Source organism: Rhinopithecus bieti, unplaced genomic scaffold, assembly GCF_001698545.2.
Source record: "Rhinopithecus bieti isolate Rb0 unplaced genomic scaffold, ASM169854v2 scaffold_8226, whole genome shotgun sequence".
NCBI classification, from domain to species: Eukaryota; Metazoa; Chordata; class Mammalia; order Primates; family Cercopithecidae; genus Rhinopithecus; species Rhinopithecus bieti.
The window spans coordinates 1,189,066-1,210,900 of record NW_016805992.1 but is presented as its reverse complement, the minus strand read 5'-3'; the positions used below and the strand labels follow the sequence as shown (position 1 = coordinate 1,210,900).

At 46.9% G+C, this 21,835-nt stretch overlaps 1 protein-coding gene across 2 annotated transcripts in view; it reads left to right on the top strand.

Moving 5' to 3' along the window:
* TMEM114 (transmembrane protein 114) overlaps positions 1-21,835 on the top strand; it is a 62,448-nt gene that overhangs the window by 23,313 nt on the left and 17,300 nt on the right. The window contains exon 3 of one of the 2 annotated variants that reach the window (XM_017874433.1): positions 13,305-13,397. The exons of the other annotated variant lie outside the window; for it this stretch is intronic. Within the exon in view, the coding sequence (XP_017729922.1) occupies positions 13,305-13,397 (93 nt within the window). The remainder of the gene's footprint in view (positions 1-13,304; positions 13,398-21,835) is intronic. 2 annotated transcript variants of the gene reach the window in all.

Below are 21,835 nucleotides of genomic sequence, written 5' to 3'. Positions count from 1 at the left end.
CATCTCCAGTGGGAAGAGGCCAGGGATGCTTCTCAATGTCCTGTGATGCTCAGAACATCTGGTCCCACATGTCCACCTTGGGACATGCTGAGACACTCTGCTAAGCGAGCAACAATGAACAATAACAAACCAAAACATGTGCACTCCAGGATCTGACAACGTCAAAGAATCTCATTCATTCCCCCATCCATTCATGCTTTCCATAAATGCCTGCCAGATACCTACTATGTGTCAGAGACTGTTCCAGGGCCTGGGGACACATGAATGGGGGTGGCCAAGAAGATCTCCACCCTTCCTAGCTCACATGGGAACAGACGATAAACACATGAACCAATAATCTATCTGAGAGATTCAGACAGTGATTAGTGTTGTGATGAAAACAAAACGGGACGATGAGGCTGGGCGCCATGGCTCACACCTGTGATCCCAGCACTTTGGGAGGCCAAGGCAGGCAGGTCACCTGAGGTCAGGAGTTCGAAACTAGCCTGGCCAACATGGTGAAACTCCGTCTCTACTAAAAATAAAAAAAAATAAAAAATAAAAAATAAATTGCCGGATGTGGTAGCACGCGCCTGTAATCCCAGCTACTCGGGAGGCTGAGGCAGGAGAATCACTTGAACCCAGGAAGCGGAGGTTACAGTGAGCCGAGATCACACCACTGCACTCACTCCAGCCTGGGCAACAAAGCAAGACTCTGTCTCAAAAACAAAAAACAAAAAATAAAACAAAACGAAACAAAAGACAGGGTGATGGGATGAAAGGTGTCTGGGAGAAATGCAGCTCCAGAGAGGACAATCAGAAAGGGCCTCTTGGAGGAGGTGGCATTGTACTGAGACCCGCATGAAGAACCTACCTGCAGTTAGTGAAACTGTAAACCAGGCAGGTGACAGCACACGCAGAGGCCCTGAGGTGGGAGGAAGCTTCTGTGTTTGAGGGAAACAGAGAGGGTTGAAGGAAAGAAATAGGAGGTGAAGGTAGAGGCGGGAAGGGAGAAGTCAGTGGGCGGTGCCCATGGCCCGTGGTAAGGAGGCGCTGATGATTAAGTGGGGTTGGGATGCTGTTCTGTTCTATTCTGTTCTATCCTGATCCGTTCTGATCTGTTCTATTCTATTCTGATCCATTCTGATCTGCTCTGTTCTATTCTGATCCTTTTTTTTTTTTTTTTTTTTTTTGTTTTTTTTTTTTTTTTTTTTTTTTTTTTTTTTTTTTTTTTTTTTTTTTTTTTTTTTTTTTTGAGACTGAGTCTAGCTCTGTCACCCAGGCTGGGGTGCAGTGGCGCAATCTCGGCTCACTGTAACCTCCACCTCCCAGGTTCAAGTGATTCTCCTGCCTCAGCCCTCCGAGCAGCTGGGACTACAGGTGTGCACCACCATGCACCATGCCTGGCTAATTTTTTGTATTTTTAGTAGAGACGGGGTTTCACCGTGTTAGCCAGGATGGTCTCAATCTCCTGAGCTCATGATCCACCTACCTCGGCCTCCCAAAGTGCTGGGATTACAAACGTGAGCCACCGTGCCCGGCCCGATCCATTCTATTTTGATCTGTCCTGCTCTATTCTAATCCATTTGGATCGGTTCTGTTCTATTCTGATCCATTTTGTTCTGATGTGTTCTGTTCCATCCTGTCTTGTCCTCTCCTCTTCTATTTTTCCATTCCACTTGGACTCTATCTTGAGAGCGATGTGCCTTTAAGACAGTGGTTCTCAAACCTGGCTTTATATTGGCATCACGTGGGGGTCTTATTAAAAAAACAACCAGTTGCTAACACTTGGGCCCTAATGGAGCCAAATGCAGTCAGACACTCGAGGGCAGACCTGGGCACTGTTATTTTTACAAAGTTCCCCAGGTGATTCTGCTGTGCAGGGGAGGTGAGAACCATAGCTGTAAGACTGTTAGGTCTGTTGTGTGAATGGACCGGCCTGCAGGGGTGGGAGTGGATGCAGGAAGTCCAGGGAGGGGCCTCCCAGGGCCAGATGAGAGGAGGGAGAACTCAGAGCAGGTGGAAGTGTGGTCGGATCCAGGTGTGCTGGACTAACCAGGGGGTTAGAGGAGGGGATTTATACTCATGAGAAGGTAAAAAGGAGGAGGAAGAGGGACTAGGGTGCCTGTCCCTTTGCTGGGGAGGCTCAGCCCGGATTTCTCCCTTCAGGTCCAGACCTGGCTGGAACCCCTGGCAAACAACTGGCCGCTCTCTTTCTCTCAGAGAGGGTGGTCTATCTGGCAAAGAAGATCCATTCATTTATTCACTCACTCATTTATTCACTCGTCATCTACCCATCCATTTATTTACTCACTCATTTCTTCACTTATTTACATATTCATGCACACATTCAGTCTTTGCTCATTCATAAATTCACTCGCTTATACCTGTCCCATGCTTCATTCATTCACTCACTTATTTGTTCATTTATTCATACATTTTCCAATTAATCCATTCACTCTTCCAACCGCGCATCCATCCACCCATCCATCATTATCCATCCATTTGCTAACTCACTCATTCACTTATTCACTCAGTCATTCATTTACTCATTCACTCATTCACTCCCTCACTCCCTCACTCATTCACTCCCTCACTCATTCACTCACTCATTCTCTCCCTCACTCCCTCACTCACTCATTCACTCACTCATTCTCTCCCTCACTCACTCATTCACTCACTCACTTATTCGCTCAGTCACTCATTCACTCACTCGTTCACTCCCTCACTCTTTCACTCCCTCACTTATTCACTCACCCATTCCATCACTCACTCATTTACTCACTCATTCACCTCTTCACTAATTCACTCCCTCACTCACTCATTCATTCACTCACTCACTCATTCACTCACTCATTCCCTCACTCATTCATTCACTCACTCATTTACTCATTCACTCACTCACTCATTCACTCACTCATTCCCTCACTCATTCATTCACTCACTCACTCATTTACTCATTCCCTCCCTCCCTCCCTCCCTCATTCATTCACTCACTCACTCATTTACTCATTCCCTCCCTCATTCACTCACTCATTCCATCCCTCCCTCCCTCACTCATTCACTCCCTCACTCACTCATTCACTCTTTCATTTCCTTATTCATTCACTCACTCATTCACTCACTCATTTATTCATTCACTCATTCCCTCCTTCCCTCCCTCCCTCACTCAGTCATTTACTCACTCATTCACTCACTCACTCACTCATTTACTTATTCCCTCCCTCATTCACTCACTCATTCCCTCACTCATTCCCTCCCTCCCTCACTCATTCCCTCACTCATTCCCTCCCTCCCTCACTCATTCACTCACTCATTCCCTCCTTCTCTCACTCCCTCATTTACTCATTCACTCACTCATTCACTCATTCATTCACTCACTCATTCCATCACTCATTCATTCACTCGTTTACTCATTCACTCACTCACTCATTCAGTATTCACTCATTCCCTCACTCATTCATTCATTCCCTCACTAATTCCTCCCTCACTCATTCATTCACTCACTCTCTCATTACTAATTCATTTATTCACTCATTCATTTATTCACTTACTCATTCACTCCCTCACTCATCACTTGCTCACTTACTTGTTCATATAGTTATTCATTCATTCACTTGCTCATTCATATGTTCATTGACTCATTCATTCAACGGTGACTTATTTGATGCCTGATGTACCAGTGCTGCTTGAAACACCAAGGATTTAACAGTGAACAAAAGTGACTCAAAACCTACCTTTTGCAGCTGACATTCCAGGGCCTGTGTGTGTGTGTGTATGAGTGCACGGGTATGACACACAGTAAACATGGCTGGTGGAATGTGGGGTATACTTCCTGATAAGAAGTTCTATAAAGCAGATAGGCAGAAGGTAGCAGGGAAGGGTGTGTTGTACAATGAATATAATGTGCTGTCCAGTCTTTTGAGAGACCAGCAACTCTTCCTCCTAATTTGACCTTGATTAATTAGCTCAATAAGTGTTGCCCAAGCCTGTGCTGTAGGCAAGGGAAGGGGAATCTCCCTAGGGCTGGACAGACAGGGGCAGAGTGTAAACCCAGTGATATGGTTTGTCTGTGTCCCCACCCAAATCTCATGTTGAATTGTAGCTCCCAGAATTCCCACATGTCGTGGGAGGGACCCTGTGGGAGATCATCGAATCATAGGGCAGTTTCCCCATACTGTTCTCATGGTAGCGAGTAAGTCTCATGAAACCTGACGGTTTTTTAAGAGTTTCCCTTTTTGCTTGGCTCTCATTCTCTCTCTCGCCTGTGGCGACATAAGACGTGCCTTTCAACTTCTGCCATGATCGTGAAGCCTTCCCAGCCATGTAGGAGTGTGAGTCCATTCAACCTCTTTTTCTTTCTTTTTTTTTTTTTTTTTTGAGACGGAGTCTCGCTCTGTCGCCCAGGCTGGAGTGCAGTTGCCAGATCTCAGCTCACTGCAAGCTCCGCCCCCCCCGGGTTTACGCCATTCTCCTGCCTCAGCCTTCCGAGTAGCTGGGACTACAGGCGCCCGCCACCTCGCCCAGCTACTTTTTTGTATTTTTTAGTAGAGATGGGGTTTCACCGTATTAGCCAGGATGGTCTTGATCTCCTGACCACGTGATCCGCCCGTCTCAGCCTCCCAAAGTGCTGGGATTACAGGCTTGAGCCACCACGCCCGGCCTCAACCTCTTTTTCTTAATAATTTACCCAGTCTCAGGTACCTCTTTACCAGCAGTGTGAGAACAGACTAATACACCCAGCCTCAGTCCCCAATGCTGACTTTGGTCCTTTCTCCTGCAGGTGAACGTTGGGACTGATGGGGGATCCCAGACATAGTGAGGGCGCCCTGGAAACTTGCCAAGCATGTTCTCATGCCCTGACTGGCAGACAGGAACCTGAGGTTCACAGAAGGAGAAGACTTGCTCTGGTAGAGGCTGATAGTGAGAGAAACCGGGATGAGACTCGAACTCCGGCCCCAGAATCTCCCTTTGACATCTCGGGCTGCCTCCCTCCCTTTCTCCCTTCAGAATAAACAACCTGCCTTTTGGAGCCTGCAGGAAGTGCCTCCTCTGTGCACAGCCCCTAGTCGCTGAGGATGGGCCACCCTGGCTTGCAAACCTTTGTTTACATGGTAGAGCACTTTACAGTTTCCAGGGCAAGTTCCAAGGCTCATGTGACCCTTGCCACTGTCCTCCAAGGAGAGAATGCCCACCATTGCTCCCACTAATGGACAAGCCAACAGAAACTCAGGGAGGTCAAGGATGCATCCAAGATCATTGGCCAGGTCAGGAATGGTGGCTCACACCTGTAGTCCCAACAATTTGGAAGGCCAGGCAGGACAGGAGGATCGCGTGAGCCTGGGAGTTTGAGACCAGCCTAAGCAACATAGCAAGACCCCATCTCTACAAAAAAAAAAAAAAAAAAAAAAAAAGCCGGATTTGGTGGCATGCACCTGTAGTCCCAGCTGCTCAGGAGGCTGAGGCGGGGGGACTGAGCCTAGGAGGTCGAGGCTGCAGTGAGCTGTGATGGCACCACTGCACTCCAGTCTTGGTAACAGAGTGAAACCCTGTCTCAAACAACAATAACCACAACAAGATCGTTAGCCAGAAGTTTGCAGAACAGAGACTCAAAGCCAGGTCTTCTGAGTGCCCAGCTAAGCCGCCCACTTCTGCCTCCCATTCAGCCACCCCAGGCTCCCAACTTCCCACCCTTGGGGTCTAAAGAGCCCCACAGGGAACTCAGTCCTTGTCCTGGTGCTGCAGCTTCTGTGTCATGGAAACCTGGGCTTCACGCACACGCAGCTCCTCCATCATCAGCAGCACGAAGTCAGCAGCATCGCAACTGCAGGGCTCAGGCACCTTCTCCTTGTGAGGGTGGCATGGGGCTTCTGTTAGAACATCTGCGTCTGTCCCATATTCATTTCTATTTCCTCAATGAAATGCTTCTTTTAACAGAGTACTCAGAGCTCCACAAGAGGAACAACGCTTTGATGACTGATAAAATATTCATGCATTGAAAAAGCTGACTCCCCATCCCCTTCCACATTTGTTCCTTGGTGGAGTTTGTTCCCTCCTGCATCTACTGGATTGCTGGGTCCTTGCTTAGAAGTAGCAGCTCAGGGAGCCCATGGCAGGCCGAGGATTCACTTGTAATGCTTGAGGTAGCCATTGGTTTTTCTCCACACCTGGGACGTTGGTCCTGATGTGTGTGATGGAAGCAGCTAGTATCAGAACTGGGTGGAATTAAGGCCGGATTCGGTGGCTCACGCCTGTAATCTCAGAGTTTTGGGAGGCTAAGGTGGGCGGGTCACTTGAGGTCAGGACTTAGGGACGAGCCTGGCCAACGCGGTGAAACCCCATCTCTACTGAAAATACAAAAATCATCTGGGCATGGTGGCGCATGCCTGTAGTCCCAGCTACCCGGGAGGCTGAGGCAGGAAAATCTCTTGAACCTGGGAGGCGGAGGTTGCAGTGAGCCGAGATCACACCACTGCACTCTAGCCGGGTGACAGAGTGAGCTCCATCTCAAAAAAAAAAAAAAAAAAAAAAAAAAAAAAAAAAAAAAAACAACAGGCCGGGCGCCGTGGCTCATGCCTGTGATCCCAGCACTTTGGGAGGCTGAGACGAGGTCAGGAGATCAAGCCCATCCTGGCTAACACGGTGAAACCGTGTCTCCACTAAAAATACAGAAAAAATTAGCTGGGCATGGTGGCACGTGCCTGTAGTCCCAGCTACTTGGGAGGCTAAGGCAGGAGAATCACTTGAACCCGGGAGGCAGAGGTTGCAGTGAGCTGAGATCACGCCATTGCTCTCCAGCCTGGGTGACAGAGTAAACTCCATCCCCCCCCCCAAAAAAAAAGAACTGGGTGTAATCATATTAGCATCTGATCTTCCACCTTTTGTCAATGGGACCCTGAGAGGCAGGGTGACATGCTCAGGGCGGGTGTTGTAGTTGCCTACCTGAAGAGGGGACTGTTGTGGGTTCCAGCATGTGCCCCCAAAACATCATGTTGAAATTGTAACTTCAGTACCTGTAAATGTGACCTTACTTAGAAAAAGGGGTCTTTACAGGTGTAATTGCTATAGTTAAGATGAAGTTATAATGGATTTGGGTGGGCTCTAAATCCAATGGCTGGTGTCTTTTTTTTTTTTTTTGAGACGGAGTCTCGCTCTGCTGCCCAGGCTGGAGTGCAGTGGCCGGATCTCAGCTCACTGCAAGCTCCGCCTCCCGGGTTCACGCCATTCTCCTGCCTCAGCCTCCCGAGTAGCTGGGACTACAGGCGCCCGCCAGGTCGCCCGGCTAGTTTTTTGTATTTTAGTAGAGACGGGGTTTCACCATGTTAGCCAGGATGGTCTCGATCTCCTGACCTCGTGATCCGCCCGTCTCGGCCTCCCAAAGTGCTGGGATTACAGGCTTGAGCCACTGCGCCCGGCCAAGCTGGTGTCTTTTTAAGAAGACCATGTGAGGGTGGAGAGATACACAGAGAAAAGTTCACGTGAAGGCAGAAGCGGGGGTTGGAGTGATGCTGGCACAAGCCAAGGAGCACCTGGAGCCACCAGGAGCTGGAATAGGCAAGGAAGGACCCTCCACTGGAGTCCTCAGAGGGTGCGTGGCCTGCCTGACACCTTGAGTTTGAACTTTCTTGTTTTTTCTTTTTCTTTTTGAGACAGAGTCTCTGTTGCCCAGGCTGGAGTGAAGTGGCGTGTGCTCACTGCAACCTCTGCTTCTCAGGTTCAAGTGATTCTCCTGCCTCAGCCTCCCCAGTAGCTGGGATTACAGGCACGCACCACACACCCGGCTAATTTCTGTATTTTTAGTAGAGACGGGGTTTCACTATGTTGATCAGGCTGGTCTTGAACTCCTGACCTCAGGTGATCCACCTGCCTCAGCCTCCCAAAGTGCTTGGATGACAGGCGTGAGCCACCGTGCCTGGGCTGATTTTGAACTCTGGACCTTCAGAATTGTGAGAGAATACATTGCTGTTGTTTTAAGCCACCTAATTTGTGGTGGTTTGTTAGGGCAGCTCTAGGAAGTCACTAAAGTCACGATATCACGAGATTATTTTAAAGATCAAAGTGTTAATAACAGCTCACATTACCAAGTGATGATGGTGCTTTATCTTCTTTAGTCTTCCCACGATATCTGTGAGGTAGGTGCTGTTACTATCTTTCCCAAAGTGAGGAAATTGAGGCTCAGAGGCAGGAAGTAATTACCTGAGTTCATGCCCTGGGTAAGTTGGTTCTGGAAAAGGGAGCAAGCTGCTGACCAACACCTGTGCTCTTAAGGGCCACACATATTTCTTTGTAGCTGCCTAACAAATCACCCAAGATGTAGTGGCTAAAACCAGTGACCCTTGTATATTACTTGTGGTCTTTGAGAGTTGGGAATTGCAGAAGGATTCAGCTGGGCAATTGTGGTTTGGCTTCTCTCATGCAGTAGCTGGAGCTGGAACAGCAGGCAGTGGAGCAGCTAGGGGCAGGCTGAGCGCTTCTCTCTTTACATCTTCTCAGGGCCTTTCCATATGGCTCTCCACATGGGCTAGACTGGGCTTCCTGACAATATGGTAGTATCAGGGCTGTTGGGAGGCTTAATGGCAGTTCCTGGGCCCAGGGCTAGTGCTCTCATGGGCAAGGTGGAAGTTGCGTTACCTTTTGTGACCTAGTCTCAGAAGTCATATGGTATCCTTTCTGCCATAGTCACAGCCTGTTCTGATTCACAAGGAGGGAACATAGACCTCAACCTCCCTGGGAGGAGTAGCAAGCTCGTATTCTAACAAGGGCGTGGGGGATTGGAGAGCTGCTAGAGCCACCCTTACAAAGTACAATCCGCTACCCTCTCCGAGTGTAGCCTGTTTTCTCAAGCCTCACCGACTCATCGTTTCTACCATGGGATCTCAGACACCTCAGATTTTGCTCTGGTCCCCCGCAAAATCCACCTATTTATTTGCATCCTTAGCAAGAACAGAGGCTGGAGGGGTCAGCAGGGGCCACATCATGGAAGGCCACAGGGAGGAGCATTGAGATCAATGTGGAGGGTTTTAAAAAATTGTGATAAAATACACATGACATAAAATTTACATTTCAATCATTTTAAAGTGCACACGGGTTAGGCATGGTGGCTCACGCCTATAATCCCAGCACTTTGGGAGGCCGAGGCGGGCGGATCACCTGAGCTCAGGAGTTCGAGACCAGCCTGGCCAACATGGTGAAACCCCGTCTCTACTAAAAAAATTAGCTGGGTGTGGTGGCAGGCACCTGTAATCCCAGCTATTTAGGAGTCTGGGGCAGGAGAATCGCTTGAACCTGGGAGGTGGAGGTTGCAGTGAGCCAAAATCATGCCATTGCCCTCCAGCCTGAGCAACAAGAGCAAAACTCCATCTCAAAACAACAAAAAAAGCTAAAGTGCATACAACTCAGTAGCATTTAGTACATGCACAATGTCATGCAACCATTGCCACCGTCTAGTTCTAGAGTATTTTCATCACCCAAGGATGAAAAGGATGAATGTCTTCACCCCTTTTCAACCCAAAAGGAAACCCAGTGGGGAGTTCTATGGAGGAGGCGATACTTTTGTGCCCTAGAAGGATCTCTGTCTAGAAGTTGAGTGATGGGCTGGAACAGCGGGGGCTGGTATAACTGCAGGGACAAAGGCCGGCAGAGAGGCTGATACTTGTGTAGATGAGAGAATGTGGGCAGAGCTGACGAGAAGGAGAGAAGAATTCAGACTTGGCATTTACAAGGTAGAATTGATGGACTGGGCGAGTGATGGATGCAGGAAGAGGAGACCGGGTTCCCAGATGAAATATGAGTGTGGACGGTATTATGATTCACAGAGCTGGAAAATGCCAGGAGGCATGTCGACATGTAGTGTTGAAGGAGGGGAGTAGATAGTAAATTCATTCTGGAAGACAGCGCTTGAGACACTGTGGGGACATCCAAGAGGGACACGTCCAAGAGGCAGTTGGAGATACTTCTTAGGGTTAGGTCAACCAGGCTTTCCCAACTTTGGTACTAGTGACATTTGAGGCCAGATATTCTTTGTTCTTGGGAGCTGCCTTCTGCATTGTAGGCAGTTTGGCAGAATCCCTGGATTCCAGCCAGTAGATGCCCACTGCACCCCCTCTTTGCAATTATGACAACCAAAAACATCTCCAGATATTGCCACGTGTGCCTGGAGGACACGAATGTCCTGGTTGAGAATTACCTGGTCAGAGGCATGGGGAGTCATCGACATGAAAACAATGGTGAGATAGGGAGCAGGTGCAACTGGACCCCAGACCAGATTGAAGACTCGTGGAAGCTGGGAAGAGGCATCGAAAGACACATCCACCAGTGCTACGACAGTTTACCATTGCCATGACAACACCTGGAAGTTACTGCCCCTTGCCATGGCAACACCCCCTCCCCCACCCGGAAGTTACTGCTCATTTTCTAGCTGATTCTGAAAGGCTGCTCTTTAATTACCATATCATTAAAAGTGGGTATAAAGACTGCAAAACTGCCCTGAGTGCTACTCTCACCACACTGCCTGTGAGGTGTCCCTGCTCTTGTAGGAGTAGTCACAGAGCTGCAAGCCTGCCGCATCCTCAGTGCAGCTGTTTTCTTGTACCACGAGCTTGCTCTTGAATTCCTTCCTGGGCTAAGCCAAGAACCTGCTCTGCATCAGTAGTGCAAACCTTCGGGATGTATGAGGCGCTCAGAGAGTCAGCGTGACATGCGAAGAGAGAAGAGCTCAGGAAATGTGCATGATAAACAGCAACTCACATGGGCGAAACCAGAGGAGACCACAGAGGTTACTGAGAAGGAGAGACCTGGGAGGAGAGGGGAGGGAAACCCCACGAGTGGGCAGGTCCTGGTACCGAAGGCTCCCTAACCTTCTGACTTCCAGCCATCTATGAGACCACATTTCCACGTTTACTTCTGGGGGTCTGCAGAGCATGGGGGCTCAAGGCACAGGCTCTATGGGCATTCGAATACCCAGCTGTGGTACCAAGGACAAACAGCTTAAGCTCCTCATCCCTCAACTTCCTTATCCTTAAGACAGCACTAACATCAGTGCCTACCCTCAGGGTTGTTGCATAAGTTACAGCAGGCAAAGTGCATAGAACAGGACTTCTCATCTGTGAGTGCTAAGCCAGTGTCAGCTGCTCTTCGGATTCTTACTTGACTCATTTCCAGGCCTTTTGAACCTGGCCTCACTCCTTGGGCTTAAATTAACTCCATCATTCTTACATTCAGCAAATATTTTTGGAAGACTTAGTATGCACCAGCAGACAGTGTGTGTGGGGAGCAAAAGAGAAGCAGAGCCCACCCCACAGAAAGCATGGTTGGGGGTGGAGGATCAATCGAGTGCCACATGTATGATTCCAAACGGAGACAAGTGTTATGAAGGGGCTATGAGAGGCCAAGAAGGAGACCCTCTCTCTGGTCAGCAATGGTGCCTCGTTTTTATTATTATTATTATTAGAGACAGAGTTTGGTGCAATCATAGATCACTGCAGTCTCGAACTCCTGGTCTCAAGCGATGTTCCTGCCTCGGCCTCCCAAAGGGCTGGAATTGCAGGCTTGAGCCACTGTGTTCGCCCCTACCCATTTTTCCTCCTAAATCACATGACCTCATCTGTTTGCAGGGCCCAGGCAGTCAATAAAGGGGAAAAAGAACGGAAGGCCTTTCAAATACATCTCTTATTGTTCTGGAGAAAGAAAGTATTACAGTGAAGCAGTGTTAGGGAGGCCAAGGTGGGTGGATCACTTGAGCTCAGGAGTTCAAGACCAGCCTGGGCAACATGGTGAAACCCTGTCTCTACAAAAAACACAAAAATTAGCTGGGTGTGGTGGTGCATGCCTGTAATCCCAGCTATTGAGGAGGCTGAGGCATGAGAATCACTTGAACCTGGGAGGCAGAGGTTGCAGTGAGCTGAGATCGCATCACTGCACTCCAGCCTTGGTGACAGACCCTGTCTCAAAAACAAACAAACAAAAAAAATTAGCAGCCATAGTGGTGTGGGCCCGTAATTCCAGCTACTTGGGAGGCTAAGGTGGGAGGATAATGAACTTGAAAAGCTGAGATTGCAGTGAGCCCAGATAGTGCCACTGTACTCCAGCCTGGGTGACAGAGCAAGACTCCGTCTCAAAAAAAAAAAAAAAAAAAAAAAAAGTTCAAGTCCTTGAATCTCCATCTCCTGATTCTTTGGACTCTACAGCTATTTTCATTCTCCTAAAAGAGTTCTCCGGCCATAGACACCCACAGGAACCTCCCATGGCCAGATTTTTCAGAACCTCAATTTCAAAGTGATATGAGATAATGCCCATTAAATCACAGGTCTTGATGTTGGTCTGGAAAGCAGGGGCGCTGAGCTGATGCCCCGGGGCCAGCTGAGTGTTTCTCAGACCAGTGGAATGAAACAGCTGCGGTCAGCACTCCTGCGCTCTCCTGCCCTCTCCATCCTGGCCTCTTCGCCAAGCAAAGGGTGAGCAACAAAGGGGAGGATGAGAAGTCGGAAGAAAAACCTGGCAGGAAGCAAAAACCTCAGCTGGATTAGCAAGTGACCAGAATCAAGCCATCAAAGGACCTGGATAAAAGGATGGAGATCACTCGGGGAGAGTTTAAATACAGGCAGCTTAAGTGGTAAGAGACCTAAAGTGAGTGATCAAAGACGACTTCAGAATCACAGCTCGGCGGGCCCTGGGAGCTGTTAAGTCGGAGAATCAAGGGCTGCTGGGAGGGGAGGGGAGGGGTTTGTGTAGGAACAGCAAGGTTTCACCTTCAGGGCGGAAGGCCAGGGTCTCTGAGTTAGAGAATTCAGGAGCAGGTAGGACCTTAGAGCACAGCCATTGTCTTTTTTTTTTTTTCCTATTTGTTTTGAAATAATTATAGGCTCACAGGAAGTGGCAAAAATAGTACAGAGAGTCCCTTGAACCCTTCACTTATCTTTCCCCAGTGGTGACATCCTACATAATTGCAGTACAATGTCAAAGCTAGGAAATCCACATTGCAATACTGCTAAACTACAGATCTTATCTTTGTGTGTGTGTGTGTGTGTACAGTTTTGTGCAGATTTCTGCCATGTATAGATTTGTGCACAGCACAATCATGAAGCAGAACTTTTCCATCACCTCAAAGAAGCTCTATGTAACTATGCTTTGTAGTCTTTTTTTTTTTTCTTTTAAAGAAATAGAGTCTCACTCTGTTGCCCAGGCTGGAGTGCAGTGGAGTGAACATAGCTCACTACAGCCTCAACCTCGTGGGTTCAAGTGATGCTCCCACCTTAGCCTCCCTAGTAGCTGGGACTACAGGCACACACAACCATGCCCGGCTAATATTTAAATTGTTTTTGTTGCAGAGATGGAGTCTTGCTGTGTCGCCCAGGCTGGTCTCAAATTCCTGGCTTCAAGAGATCCTCTTGCTTCAGCCTCCCAAAGTGCTGGGATTACAGGTATGAGCCGCTGTGCCTGGTTCTCCTTGTAGTCCTTGCTTGACCCCTGGCAATCACTCATCTGTCCTCTACCTCTGGAGCTCTGTAATTTTGAGAATGTTATCTATAAATGGAATCATACAATATAGAATCTTTGGAGACTGGCTTTTCTTCACTCAGCATATTGGATGGATACCTTTGAGATCCATCCACATTGTTGCATTTGTTCCTTTTCATTGCTGCATAGTATTCCATGGTTCTGATGTAGTACAGTTTGTGTATCCAATAACCTAGTGAAGGACATTTGGGTGGTTCTCAGTTTTGTACAGTTATGACCATGGGTTTTACATTTGGTACGTGAGCTTGAATGGAGAAGTTTAGTAAAACACCCCTAGGAACACACTGTTAAATTTTATTTCAGAATATTGTTTGAGATGCTCGCGTAACATCGATTGTGCTATTCTCTGAAAGGTTTTGAAAAGACAAATTTCTGTCCTGCCTCCCAGACAGAAAGTCAATGTTTCTGGTCAGTCTTTACTATGATCATATCTGAGGATACTGGGAATGTTGTCACTGATGGACTTTCTCTCTTTGCTTTGGCCACCAGGAAGTTGAGTTTGGGGCCAACTGTTTCTTTGTGGAATTCTCTTCTTATGCAGTGCTCACCTAATTTGGCCTTGACATATTCATCTTTGTTTTTTTACCTTTAATATTATTTTTAAGTATAACAGTGTAGAGAAGGCTACACAGTGTAGGCTAAGCCACTTGCTCAGTCAGGGTCCCACCGTTACTAGGGGCTGGAGCTTGGATTCAAACACATGGTGTCTGACGAACTTATTTGAAGAACAGGCTTTTCAGAGGGTCTTGCTTGCAGCCATTCCACGAGCGTGAAACTTGCATTTCCCCTGTCTCATGAAATTAACAAAGTCTGGCCAAATATTTTGGCCAGAGTCTTGTTCCTGGTTCTTGGTTCTGGTAAAAACCAGAATTCTAGGGGATCCTTTCTTTGGAGAAAAAAATCCTCCAGTGCTAGAGACCAGAGCATGTTTCCTAGGAGACCCATAGCTCAGTAGAACAAGAAAGAGTGAACAAACAGGATGGTGGGAGACCTCTGTCACCTTTGCTAGACTTTGAACTCCTTTAGTGTCAGAACCATGTATCATTCATCTTTGTAGTTCTGCAAATCAAGTACAAGGTGAGGTGCAGAATAGCTGTGCCCAGTAATGTTTTGCTCACTTTTCTTCTACTGTGGTTCTCTCAGGAGGAGAGCAGTGGATGTTCTATCCTATGGGTTCAGGGAGGACCACAGGTTGAGGAAGGGGATGAATTGCTCTAGCAGCCACAAGCATGTGTCGATATGGGAGTGGGCAGGAGGTGGACCTTCAGAGCCCCAAAAGCTGGAGTGTTAGGAGGGACCAGTTTTTATTTTGTTGTTGTTTGTTTTTTTTTTCAGACGAAGTTTCGCTCTTGTTGCCCAGGCTGGAGTGCAATGGTGCGATCTCGGCTCACTGCGACCTCCACCTCCAGGGTTCAAGTGATTCTTCTGCCTCATCCTCCCAAGTAGCTGGGTTTACAGGCATGCACTACTACGCCTGGCTAATTTTGTATTTTTAGTAGAGACGGGGTTTCACCATGTTGGTCAGGGTGCTCTCAAACTCCTGACTTTGTGGTCTGCCCACCTTGGCCTCCCAAAGTGCTGGGATTGTAGCCGGGAGGGACCAGATTAGAGATTCCAGAGAACACAAACAAAATTCTGGAATACTGTGATGGTTATTATTAAGTGTCAACTTGATTGGCTTGAAGGATGCAAAGTAGCGTTTCTGGGTGTATCTGGGTATTTCTGGCTCTTGCCAGAAGAGGTTATCATTTGAGTCAGTGAACTGGGAGAGGAAGACCCACCCACAACATGGGTAGGCACCATCCCATTGGCTGCCAGCAAGGTTAGAAAAAGCAGGCAGAAGATGGTGGAAGAAGCTGACTTGCTGAGTCTTCTGGCCTTCATCTTTCTCCCGTGCTAGATGCTTCCTGCCCTGGAACATCAGATTCCAAGTTCTTTAGCTTTTGGACTCTTGGGCTTACACCAGTGGTTTGCCAGGGGCTCTTGGGCCTTTGGCCACAGACTGAAGGCTGCACAGTTGGCTTCACTGGTTTTGAGGTTTTGGGACTCCAACTGAGCCGCTACTGGCTTCCTTACTCCTCAGCTTGCAGACGGACTGTGGTGGGACTTCACCTTGTGATCATGTAAGCCGATTCTCCTGAATAAATTCCCTTTTATATATTCATCTATTCTATTAGTTCTGCCCTCTAGAGAACCCTGACTAATACAGGTAGAAGTTCTGTTACGTACTTTTCATCACGGCAAGTAAGTCCATCAATTCAGCCGCCACCTGAGCACACAGACACGGAACCCCACATACTAAAAGACAGTCACTACCGTTTCCTGTTACAACTGTCTCTCACACATGTACACACACACACGAAGGAAAATATGATATCTTGGAATACAAGGTTGAATTTTAAGCAGAATGCATGTGAACTTTCTTATTTTTCTCAGTTCACACAAATCTCACTTTGAGATCATGCATTCTTTTTTTTTTTTTTTTTTTTTTGAGACGGAGTTTTGCTCTTGTTGCCCAGGCTTGAGTGAAGTGGCTCGATCATGGCTCACTGCAACCTCTGCCTCTGGGTTCAAGTGATTCTCCTGCCTCAGCCTCCCTAGTAGCTAGGACTACAGGTACCAACCGCCACTTCGGGCTAATTTTTGTATTTTTAGTGAGATGGGGCTTTGCCATGTTGGCCAGGCTGGTCTCGAACTCCTGACCTCAGGTGATCCACCCACCTTGGCTTCCCAAAATGCTGGGATTACAGGTGTGAGCCACCACCCTTGACCTGAGATCATGCATTCTTTTTTTTTTTTGAGATAGAGTCTTGCACTGTTGCCCAGGCTGGAGTGCAGTGGCACGATCTCAGCTCCCTGCAAGCTCCGCCTCCTGGGTTCACACCATTCTCCTGCCTCAGCCTCCCAAGTAGCTGGGACTACAGGTGCCCGCCACCATGCCAGGCTAATTTTTTGTACTTTTAGTAGAGATGGGGTTTCACCATGTTAGCCAGGATGGTCTCTATCTCCTGACCTCGTGATCCGCCGGCGTCCACCTCCCAAAGTGCTGGGATTGCAGGTGTGAGCCGCCGCGCCCAGCTGGATCATGCATTCTTAATGCAGGCAACAACTGGATCTCTCTCTCTCTCTTTGTTGAATTGGAAGATGCTTTATTTCTTTTGAACACAAGCTCCTCCACCAACTGTATAAAATTGAAATATTTCACATGGTCATTCCCATCAGTTAAAGTAAAACAAAGCATTTTCCATATGTGGGTGTATTTTTTTTTGTATACATACATACACGGCATTTTTTAGCTCACTTCTCTATGGGCAAGAAAAAGACAAAAAAATGCATGTAAGATTTCATCTTTGTTCAGATAATTGGCTCTTGGGGGGTGAAAAGGTGTTGGATAATACAATGGTTTGTGGCCCTGCAAAGGGTCACAGTACAGAAACAGATACACAGTGCACCTGTGCTATTATTTCAAGGGTGTGTGTGGGGTGACGATTAGGAAAAAAAGTTTGAAAGACGCATCAGGGAGGTAATAATAATAAAAGGTTGTAAAGCCATGCCGTACATGGCTAGTATCTGAGAATCATTGACCTTGACTGTAGGAAACTATAGACGTGTCACCCAGCATTCAAGAAACATGCGTTATAATCGCCAGAGTTTGCTATGGGTCAGGCACACTGCCAAACCCTTTAAATGCAGCATTTCACAGCAACCCTGAGAGGCAGGAACTCATATTATGTCCTTTTCACAAATAAGAAAATCCAGGGGTGGAGAGGCTAACTAAGCCACTTGCTCAGTTAGGGTCCCACCGTTACTAGGAGCTGGAGCTTAGATTCAAACTCACGGTGTCTAACTAACTTATTTGAAGAATAGGGTTTTCAGAGGGTCTTGCTTGCAGCCGTTCCAGGAGCGTGAAACTTGCATTTCCCCTTCTTCATGAAATTAACAAAGTCTGGCCAAATGTTTGGGTCAGAGTCTTGTTCCTGACATTTCTGTCACCTGGACTGGGAATCATTTCCACAGCCCCAGCAAATCCAGATGTTGGAGGTCAAAAGAGCAAGCCACAGGCCCATCAAAGGAATGATGGGCCTCCCAAGCCCAGCAATTAAGAGGGGTTTCTCAGCTGTGAACTTGCCTGTTGGCGTCCTGATGAAAGTCTCTCATGGTATTTAAATAACCATGACCGTGGTCCGCACTTCCCCGAGACTTTGCTCAGAGGCCACGCGAGGACCTCTTTCTGCCTGAGAAGACAACCTTGCCAACCTTTGTGTTCAGTAAAGAAAGCGTGCCGGCTGGTCGTGGCAGCTCATGCCTGTAATCCCAGCACTTTGGGAGGCTGAGGCGGGTGGATCACAAGGTCAGGAGTTCAAGACCACTCTGGCCAAGATGGTGAAACCCTGTCTCTAGTAAAAATACAAAAATTAGCCAGGCGTAGTGGCAGACACCTGTAATCCCAGCTACTCAGGAGGCTGAGGCAAGAGAATAGCTAGAACTCGGGAGGCGGAGGTTGTAGTGAGCTGAGATTGCACCACTGTACTCCAGCCTGGGCTACAGAGCGAGACTCCATCTCAAAAAAAAAAAAAAAAAAAAAAAAAAAAAAAAAAAAAAGAAGGAAAGAAAGAAGGAAAGAAGGAAAGAAAGCGTGCCTCTGCAGGGGCAATGGAATACATTTCAGGACAAGGAAGCGCCTCCATGGAGACAGAATCTGGTCTAGAGTTCTTGCTTAACCCCTTTGGAGAAATCCTGGTTGATACATTCTGCCCTTCCTTACTCCTCATCCTCCACACAGGTGCTGGGACGGTGTAAAAATCATGACACCTTTTAGCTCAAAATTCCTTGATGACTCCCCTTTCCCCAGCCATATTTGCCATCAATGAGACCACACGATCCCTCAACAGAATTCCAGAAAAGAGCCTGAGAACACGTACCTGCAGCAACCATTATATGCAGACTGGATAAACATTCTAATGGGTCTTGTACATACAGGTATTTTATGTAATGCTTAGATACATTTACCCAAGGCTCAGTTGGCTGTGGCCTTCCCCTGTCCTCCCAGCTAGCTTTAGAAATAAACACAGCCCAACCAAATAAGAACAAGCAAAAGCTATTTATTCAGAGCTTGCCGTAGCAAGGGAGTCAGCCAGCATCACTTGTGTTTTGGCAGACACTCAAAGGTAGATAGAGGAGAGGGAAACCTTTATTGCAGAAGAAAAAGAAGACTCGGTATGCTCTGATTGGAGCTGTTGTCATGGGGAACCTGAAGGTGGGAATAATTAGAAGTGGTCATCTGCTGTGATCTGGTAGGGGTGTCTGTTTAGCTTTCTTGGGTTTATCCCCAGTTGGATGCAGGGACAAAAATTTTAGGGAAGCTGTCAGTTATTTTAGGAATCCTGGGCATTTGGGACCGATTGTTACTGGCGTTGTTGCCTGGCTTCCTGAACCAGTTGCTACATAGAGTGAGCAGACTTTCTACAAGTCTGACTTACAGAGAGCAGGCTGGTGCCCTGGGCTGGTTCCTGTAGATAATGTCCGGGTTGGTCACTGCAGATAGTTGGCTCAGGGTTCTATATAGAGTCTGGTCACTGTCGGTACATTCAGTCTCTCAGGTAAACAAGTAAACCTAAAGAGATCACATGAAATTCTTGGCTCCTCATTTATAAATGTTTACAATTACTGACAGGTGACAATGAGAAGGAATGCAAATTATCTGTGTTGGTTTACTTAACAGTTTGAAATGAGTTAAGGGATTCTTTAATGTATACACAATCAATCTTAAACATCGTGGTGCATGTAAAAGTGCTCATCGGGATTGTATGTATGTATTTATGAACATTTATGCTCTTAATATAATTGTTTTATTCATTTTGAACATTTTTGTTTTGAGACAGGGTCTTGCTCTGTTCCCAGGCTGGAGTGCAGTAGCATGATCATAGCTCACTATAGCCTCCATCTGCTGGGCTCAAGTGATCCTCCCACCTCAGCCTCCAAGGCAGCTGGGACTACAGGCACACACCACCACGCCCAGCTAATTTTTAAATTTTCTGTAGTGATAGGGTCTTGCTATGTTGCCTAGGCTGGTCTCAAACTCTTAGGCTCAAGTAATCCTTCTCCCTCAGCCTCCCAAAGTGGTGGGATTACAGGCATGAGCCACCATGCCTGGCTGAGCATTTATTTATGAAATCAAAGGTTTCAGAATTTTAAGAAGGGTAAAATATGTAAGAAACCGATGAAACCATAGACAAAATGGTCATATAGTAGGAGAAGGGAGATAAGGTAGCTCACTGCTTCTCAAAGTGTGGCCCCTGGATCAGGGGCATCAGCCTCATTTGGGAATTTGTTAGAAAAGCAAATTCTCAGGCCCCACTAATGATCTACTGAATTAGAAACTCTGAGAATGATGCCCAGCAATCTGTATTTGAGTAGCCCTCTGGGCAGTTCTGATACACATGAATATTTAAGGACCACAAAATTAGATTGATGATTTTTTTTTAAATACAGAGTATAACTCTGTTGCACAGGGTGAGTGCAGTGGTATAATTACAGCTCACTGCAGCCTCAACCTCCTGGGCTCAAGCAATCCTCCTACCTCACCCTCCCGAGTAGCTGGGATGACTACAGGCATGTGCCACTATGTCTGGTTATTTTTTATTTTTGGTAGATAAGGGTTCTTGCTATGTTGTCCAGGTTGGTCTTGAACTCCTAGATGCAAGTAATCTTCCCACCTTGGCCTCCCAAAGTGTTGGGATTACAGGTGTGAGCCACTGAGCCTGGCCAACAATAGATTAGTGATCAAGAACATAGGAGAAAGAGAAGAACAACTAGAAAGAAAAGAGAAAGGGTGCAACATAGGCCTGATTAAACAAAAGACAGGAGCATCCGATAAAACAGGTCCACGAGTTATAACCACACTGGAAACACGCACTGTGGAAACTGCATTTCAATGCCAAGCCTCACAAGATAAGATATTAGGGAGAGAGAGAGAGAGAGAGAGAGAGAGAGAGAGAGAGAGAAAGGAAAGATGTTGAGGAGAGAAGAGTAACCACTTGGAATAGACACATTCATATTTTATTCATATCTCTGAGGGGAGCAGTGTATGTTTTGCTGGGTGCAGCTATTTTTCAAATGTCTGTAAATTCGATTGGGTTGAACAAAGTACAAATTAATTTAAGTGCATCACTGAACTTACTATGCCTTTTGCTGTCGTGTGTTTTTCTCAGTCGATTTGCACTGAGACTACTACCATGAACACTGAAAAGGGGTCCCCCTATGTAAAACAGTTATAGACCAGTGGCTTGTAGGGTAAAGTCTAAACTTATCAGCAAGGTCTGTTCCTAAGTGTCTTATGAGCTATCCTTCCTTGTCTCAACAGGTTGGTTGTCTGCTGACTGTTCATTCACATGTATCTTGTAGCAATATCAAGTCACTTGACATTCTTAAAATTCAGCAGGTTTTGTTTCTTCTACTAGTGAACTCCTACATATCCATTAAGACTCTGCTCAAATATCACCCCCTTTACTTCCCAGTAAACAATGTACTCCTTGAGTGAGGAGACCATGTGTTTTCTTCTGTATATGCACAGGACTCAGCTTAATGCCTGGCTCAGTTAACGCTCAACACATATTTGTTGAGTATTCATTTACCACTTAGACAAATTATACCTGTTACTTATCCAAAAGGTGTGCTTTTCTGTTAAATAAGACATAAAGCAAGCATGAGAGGGCTTCCATATATCCTTTACTTGGTCTTTGCAGTTTGCCTATATAAAGTTGTTTGCTACTGATGAGTCAGTAAATGGGAAACAGAAAACAAAAACAGCAACAAAATCACAGTGAAGGAAAAAGAAAATCAGTCAACCAAAACAAAACCTATGCTAATACTGTTGTTATTGTTTATCATGGCATTTAGCTTTGAGCTTCCTGGCAGTCTATGCAAAAGGAAAATATTGGATTACATAAGCCAGTTTGACCAATGAATCACAGTGGTTTATGAAGACAGATGCATGGTTTTTTTTTTTTTTTGAGACGGAGTCTCGCTTTGTCTCCCAGGCTGGAGTGCAGTGGCCGGATCTCAGCTCACTACAAGCTCCGCCTCCCGGGTTTATGCCATTCTCCTGCCTCAGCTTCCCGAGCAGCTGGGACCACAGGCGCCCACCACCTCGCCTGGCTAGTTTTTTTTTTTTTGTATTTTTTAGTAGAGACGGGGTTTCACCATGTTAGCCCGGATGGTCTCGATCTCCTGACCTCGTGATCCACCCATCTCGGCTTCCCAAAGTGCTGGGATTACAGGCTTGAGCCACCGCGCCCGGCCAATGCATGGTTTTTTACACAAGGAATTTACTGTGTAGGTT